The following is a 7,470-nucleotide window of genomic DNA, read 5'->3' as shown; positions in this document are numbered from 1 at the left end:
CATTCAATATTAATAACAGTGCTTTCCCAAACACTGTTTGCTCATTTTGAGTAAATTTTCATACATTTAACTTTCCCAAATAAAATCTATTTTCTTTTCTCTCAATGGCCTAGGACTACTAGTGAGTTTTCTACAAGACACAAATAATAACTTAAAAAAATTTAAAAAGACAAAACAATGAAAATAAAAGGATGTTTAAAAGGAAATACAAATCAAAGAAATTTATTTGTGTTGACAAAAATACAGAATAGAAAAGATAAAATAAAATAAAAAAGAATGGGACCCATTCCTTTGATGTAATAGTAACAACATGTGAATACTCTCAATTCATAAGGACCTCCATTTGCACCAGTCTTGCATTTGTGTCTCCTGATGTCCTATAGGGGATCATCCCAGCAAACGTAATCAATGCTCGTGCTTGACTTCGGAGTTGCTATGAGAAAGAGGGGGGGAAAAAAACCCTAGGAGTTAGTTTTCACACATGGCATTAATGTGTTGTAGAGAGCTACCACCATGTTCTGAGCTGGTTAAGCATGGATAGCATTTATGTTCTTAGCTTATGGCTATCAATTCCGGTGTCCAGTAAATAAAGTTTAACTGGGTTGATGATTAGCTCTCTTAGTTGAAAGAAGGATTATTTAGCAGTCAGGAGTAGCTAAATTTGTAAAAGATGGAAGCCCCAAACTACTCACAAAGTAACAAGCCATGATCCTTAAAATACACCATTGCTTTAACATGACAGAATAACTCTCTTCTAGTCAAATCTACTATTAATTTTATTCATCTCCTTCCTATAGGATTTTCATTTAGTTTCGAAAGTGGATGTAAACTATCTGTAACAAATGAGGTGATTTCTCATGGCTTTTTACCATCCCATCCCAGAAAGACAAGTCTGGGCTCTTTTTCCTTTCTATTCCTTTGCATTCTCTTTTCTCTATCCTTCTGTTCCTCCTCTCCCCTTTAAAAGGGCCTAGCTTAGTACCCTCTTAGGGCACTCAGGGCAGAGGCTGCTGTCTCCTTTTTCGGAAGAAAGCAGATGTTTATATGATATTCTGAGGAAAATATTACAGGGAAGATGAGACTGTTCTATTAATTTAAATGTCAGTGCACCCATCAGCCATTAAAAACAGGGCAATGCTTACTCTCTATAAAAAGTAAAGTATAGAATATGGAACAAAGAAACTTAGGATGGTAACTTCTGTACAGAATAACAAATGGATTAAGTTTAGGGTGAACTGCAAATGTCCCATATGAATGAATGAATGATTCAGAGACCTATGGAAACAGAAAAGAAAAACATTAATTGGAATAGAAAGGAAGACACTAAAAATATCCATTATGGAATGGTAACAAGACATTGAAAAAAAATTAAAAGCCTACAGATATGGAATGTTTACTACAATTAGTTGATGAACTCTGAGGAAGAAGAAATACTTCTGCTTGAAACTGAAGTAGAGGGTGGTGGAGAGAATGGAGAGGTGAGAAGGTAACTGAAGGTAAGCTGCCCCAACAAGAAAATTTAAGATGCCAAAAGAGTGTTCATTATTTGTTCTTTAAAGGCTTACTAAAAATACATGCACTCTATTTGTAAGATATAATTTAGGCTAGAGTTGAAGTTGGAGTGAAATGTGTCCCCAGCTGTTTCAACACAATACAAAATGTATTTGGCATCTGGCAAATGTATTACCTTATTAGATAGTACTTTCACTTTAAATTCAGATGGCCACTTTCTGGGTAGGTAGTACCATCCTCAAAGCTATCTTTTGTAGTGGTAAAGAGGATATGTTTAGGCTTTTTTTTTTTAAAGTGCCCTAGGGCTACAGTCAATTTAACTGATTTTTAAATGATGCATTTCAGATGTGAAAAAATGGTTTGGGCAAATCTAGTAGCTAACTAATATACATTTCCTCCTCCCTATAAGTATTTCTACTCTTAAGCTCATCCACCTAAGAAAAGGGTCTTTAGGATAATCTCTTAAATCTCCTGGAAGTTGGCCAAGAATGATGTTAAGTTCAAATCAACATAAAATTAGATTTGGATAAAGATGTAGACAAGGTGGGTAACAAATGCTGGGATATGATATAAAACACACAGGACATAGCCACACTTTTAGCTCCTGTTGCCTTTGACCTTGGCTTAAAGGAAAAGGGCTGCAGATGACTTCAGAAAAGCCTTATCCATTATGACCCCATGGACTTGAAATTTAAATGACGGGGTTTTTGGGTAATGTACCCAGTGTTTTTAGAGATGAAAAATTTCCTATCATTAATTATATGTTTTGTAACTGAAAATCTGATACTATGCAGAAATATTAAACAGCAAGCATTTTAGAAAACAAATGGTTAGGATTTTTAAAGAAGTTAAGTCTACTATTATTTTGTTCAGTCCCAGTCAGGTTTGAATATTACACAGCATGAGGAAACGTTTGTACAAAAGTAAGTTGAAAAAAAAAACGGATAAACTAATCTAATGCCTTACCATACTTTCCTAAAGTTTTACTCTGTCAAATACTTCATTCTTGCTTAAACAAATAGGCTTGATTCTCCTGTTCACATAAGAATATAAGCCACAACAGCTTGAAATGTTATTAGAGTTAAGACTATTCTACCACTGGTTTTCAGATGTAGTTTCCTTTCTATGAACTAGAACCTTACAAATCAGCATCAGAAGCCTGTTTAGGTGACCTGGAAGTTTGCAAATTAGCTTTATGGTTAGGGACAATATCTCTGCCAAAGTTCTACTCTGATGCCTTGTCATAACGTGGATGTAATGATAGGTAGGTGCTTCAATGGTTATGCTAACGGAATCCAAGTTCTTGTATATTCTACTAAATTGGGAAAGGACTGACAAGAGACAATTAATGACAAATATTTTTAGTTACTGCAGCTCTGAAGAACTATTTACTATGGTGCTGCAATTTGTATTGAGAAGGAAAATTCTCCTTAATGAAATTACATTTCATTGAAATGTTAAGTGCCTGAGATACGAGGTCTAAACTTCTTATTTTTAAAATCAGGGCAGCTTTTTTCTCAATTTAAGAAGGACCTTGCTTTGTTTTAAAAAAAACCCAAAAAACCAGCAGTTGATTCTCAGTGGGCATAAAATGGTTAACAACATTAATGAAAAGATTCATCCCACAGACTAGGTTAATTAGCATCCTTTACATATGTCAACTGTTGATGCTTAGAAATTAAAGGAAAACTGGAGTGTGCAGAACCTGCTAGAATCACACACATTTATAATAGAACCAGAAATGATTTTCTCAGAATCATTTCTGGAGGAAAATGGGATCTTACAGAATCTCTATCTTCTATAACTCGTTGGGGTCTGGATGCTGAAGATGGACTTGTGCCTTTTAGTCTCTTGAACTGGGTGAACAAGATGTTCATGGTGGCAAGAAGCACTTCTGACAAGTTATGTCTGACCTGCATAAGAACAGAGAAACAAACTGAGGCAGGAAAATAGCACACAGCATTCATTGTGGGAACATCCTCAACTAAGCAGTATGCTCAAGGTGCACTGTCTGCAGACATATACCATCAATTAGAGGGTTATAACACCTTAAGAATAAGACAACAAATTAAACTCCCTCCTATGACAATCTTCCACACTTAACAAGTATCAGGCAGAATTATTAAATAGGTAAAGTCTGTCTTTACTCTGGCTGCCATTTTTGCCCCTTTACCTCCAGTTGTGAAGGCAATTTGTTCTGACAAGAAAACAACACAGTCTTCACTAATGCACTGACAGTTGTTACCCCATGCCAGGAGTATTTGCATTTTTTTAGTCTTCTCATACACTTGAGTCTTTCCTTCTCAGGATACTTTCCTTCAATTGCATGTATCTTGTATGTACCTACTTATTTGCATCTTATCTCCCCCATTAGAGTGTAAGCTCTTTGAAAGCAAAGGTTCTTTTTGCTTTTCTTTGCATCCTTCAAGGCTGGCATATAATAAATGCTTAATATAATACCTGGTTCATTGACTGATTGAATGTGTGTCCCTGAGCAAATCATTTAACTTCTCTTGGCCTAAGCTTCCTTATCTGTTTAGACTAGATGATCGTTCTATCTTTAAATTATCTACACTTTAGCCATTAATAGGGAATTTTTAGGAGACGTGGTTGGGGACACTCATACCAAGGGAAGTGACTGCCTACTCTAGTAATATCATAGGCTGACCATGGCCCTGTCTATAAAAAGAGAACTGATCTTTCATGTATTTATTTTTGAAAAAGAAAGCAAGCTAGGATGGGGAAAAAAAACCACAAGAACTGTTTCCTATGTGTACTTAATTTGCACAAAATATTCTTTTGAAAGAACATAGCATAACTTGTGCATTTAAAACAGCACACAGCCAATTTTTCATACATTAGCCCTAATAAGCAAAATAAACAAAGGTGCTAATGCTCTGCACAGTATTAGTAGAGTTCCTGCTAGCAAATAAAGTCAATATTTACTTTCTGCATTTCTAAGACAGTATTCCTAGGCTACAGAGGTACTCTAGGTCTATGGAAGAAATGATAATAAACTGCTTACTCTATTTCTGTCCCTCCTACTTGACTGGAATATCTTCAGGTGGACAGATATATGGTAACATTTGATTATAAGAAAAACAGCTCACCTTAATATGGCTTGCAAAGTGCTTTACATATATTATCTCACCTGATTCTCTTAACAGCCCTGAGAGGCAGGTGATATAATTATCCCTATTCTATAGATGAGGAAACTGAAGCTGAGAAACATTAAGGGATTTGCTCAGGATTACACAGCTAATAAGTGTCCAAGGCAAGATTTCAATTCAGGTCTTCCTGACTCCATGCCCTGAACTCCCTTCACTATGCCATCTTTAACACCAGAGTACTTAAATCAAACAACTAATAACTTAAATCAAATCCAATTAGATCAACACAGATCTCATTTACTCTAGAAGAACATGTACTATACATGATACTGCTAATTTAATCAAAAAACAAATTTTAAGTTGTAAGAAATGTCAGATGAGAGAGAGAAGTGCTCACTTCATCACTGAAGTTTCTGAAGGCAGCCACTCTTTCTTCCACACTTTCTTGATTCAGGGGCACAAGCTTCAGGCGATCAATTATCTGTCAAAAACAGAATGTGGATGAAACATTTTAACCCTTTAATTTTATCCATATTAAAAGTATGGAAATAATTCTAAAATGTACATAGTCTTCCTTTTCTTATTTATTTTAGCTTACTGAAACAAAATAAAAATTTAATTTGGAGATTTAAAATTATTTCTTTTGATTATGAGACTGAAACTGGATCCCATATTTGTCTCTTTTGATGTCCCAAATGTGATTTGGTAACATTTCCTTTGTTTTTAAATGGTGAACTGTTTTGAATTTTCAAGGGCATTTACTAATCTCTAAGTCAAACAAAGCTCCTCAAACTTACATCAAAGGCCCTGTCAATGTGACCACTATGATACTCGTCAAAAAATGTAATCAAGTCTAACAGAAGGTAGAACGTGGAGTCAACGAATTTGTTTGCACTTATTCCCTGAGCTCTGTACCTGAAAGACAAGAAAAATGTTTATAATTTTAGTGGAAAATAAGTAATAAAAAACTGTGTAACATAATTTAAATAGCAAAGAAACAATCAGACTCTATGGTGAGAGTTTGATGATACATTTAGTTTGAACCCAACACATTTTTATGCATGGCTGTCCAAATAACAGCCATTGTTTCTGGTGATAAATTTTTAAGGAACAAAACATGCTCAGTTTGTTAAATGGTCCAAAAAAGTCAGTGGAAGCTCTTTGCTGGACTCTCATTTCTTTTTTTTTCTAAAACATACATGGCTAAGGAGCAAATTTACTACCTAGCAAAATTTCATAAATATATTTCCCATTAGGTCTAAACAAAAATAAAAATGAAACATTCTCTCTTAATTCAGTCAGCATGTATTTATTAAACATCCAATTTATGGGGTACTTGAACAGGTGCTGTGGGGAATACTCAAGTTAGAAAATTAGACCCTCCTCTTCTGGAGTTTACATTTAAAAGTTAAGCCACAGTGAGAAAATGTTAAAAAGAGAAATGAAACAGCAAAGCGGTCTTCTACCCATGTATAAAAACCATGGTGTATCTGTACCTGAAACACTGGCCACCATACATCAGGGCAAATACTGAAAAAGCTCCAAACAGAGAAACTAAAAAAATTAAGTTGATAAAGAGACCACTGCCATAGGATAGTTTATATATAATGAAAGACTAAACATATTAATAAGTCTTCAATCTCAAAAGACAAAGGAGTACAGGGTTATGACTGAAGTCTATAAAGAAAATATATAAGGTGAATACCCAATTCTGAAACATCAGAAGGATATTCCATGTTTCCAAAATGAGATAGAAACTTCTGAGACTTAAATTTAGGGCATATAAAAATATTCCTACTTTACCCAACAGGGAACAGACTAATGGAACTCTATTTCACGGCACGATATAGATTGAAAATAAAATCAAGTTTAAAAAAGATTTCGATATGTTCACAGATGATAAAATACAGAATTTTTGAGGTGGCAGGGACCCTACAGTTCAAATAACACAATTTTTTTGTGTTATTAGACTAGAGAACCAGGGGGAACTAGGGCTACTTTATGAGACTGACCCCATGCAATAATTTTTATGTTCCTTAATATGGGAACTATAAGCATAATGCCTGAAAATAAAATTTAGACAAGGACAATTAAATATCAAAATACTTCTTAAATATAATACTTTTGCCTCTTAAAGGAAACCCACGACAATCTGGTGCTACACTAGACCTTCCCAATATATGAACAAATTATTATATATTGCTATATGTCTGAGTTCACTGGAGATCCAGTAGCTATAATCAGAGCCTTGTCTGTATGACCAATATTGTGAAGATTTTCAGGGGGGTAAGAATACAGTTTGGACCCAACAAGTATGAACCACCCTCAAACAAGCAGGTTTTGTTTTGGGACTATAGCCATGTCCTGGACCAAGTGCCGAACCAAGCAGAAGAGGCTGCAGAACTCTCAAGGCCAATTCAATTGAGTCCACTTTGGAAGGCAAAGGAGTGAATTGCTATTAAGACATGTCATACACACATACACACATACACACACACACACACACACACACACACACACACAGCAGAGTTTAATTGCAGCTCATTCCAACAAGAGCATGAGGTTGGGCATTTGTTACCCTACTTCCTTGACAGTATACCCACAATATGGAAGAAGCCATAGGGAAAGGACAAAGTAAGACATTAGATTTGGTCATGTCCCAGCCAGTTAGAAGGACAACTTAACAGACAACTACAAGAGCCAAAACTAAAAGAAGTATCAAGAATGAATCATTCAATGTCAAAGCAATTAGTTCTTCTTCATATCTAGTTTTTTCCAAGCCAATTCAACTCAATCTAATTACAACACTCTCCCTTTCCTAAATTACTACTTTCTGTCTAAGATAGAA

General features: G+C 35.1%; 1 protein-coding gene across 2 annotated transcripts in view; it reads right to left on the bottom strand.

Annotated features, from left to right (window-relative positions):
* Positions 1–206: 206 nt before the first annotated feature.
* NUP93 (nucleoporin 93) overlaps positions 207–7,470 on the bottom strand; it is a 123,760-nt gene continuing 116,496 nt past the window's right edge. For both annotated transcript variants that reach the window (XM_072632304.1, XM_072632303.1), the window contains 4 exons: positions 5,420–5,537; positions 5,020–5,103; positions 3,297–3,425; positions 207–433 (listed from right to left, as the gene is read on the bottom strand). In XM_072632304.1, coding sequence (XP_072488405.1) covers positions 323–433; positions 3,297–3,425; positions 5,020–5,103; positions 5,420–5,537 — 442 coding nt within the window. In that variant the 3' untranslated portion in view covers positions 207–322. The remainder of the gene's footprint in view (positions 434–3,296; positions 3,426–5,019; positions 5,104–5,419; positions 5,538–7,470) is intronic.

This window comes from Notamacropus eugenii, chromosome 1, assembly GCF_028372415.1.
Source record: "Notamacropus eugenii isolate mMacEug1 chromosome 1, mMacEug1.pri_v2, whole genome shotgun sequence".
In the NCBI taxonomy this organism is placed as follows: Eukaryota; Metazoa; Chordata; class Mammalia; order Diprotodontia; family Macropodidae; genus Notamacropus; species Notamacropus eugenii.
Note: the sequence above shows the minus strand (reverse complement) of the source record. Positions and strands in the feature narration are given on the sequence as shown.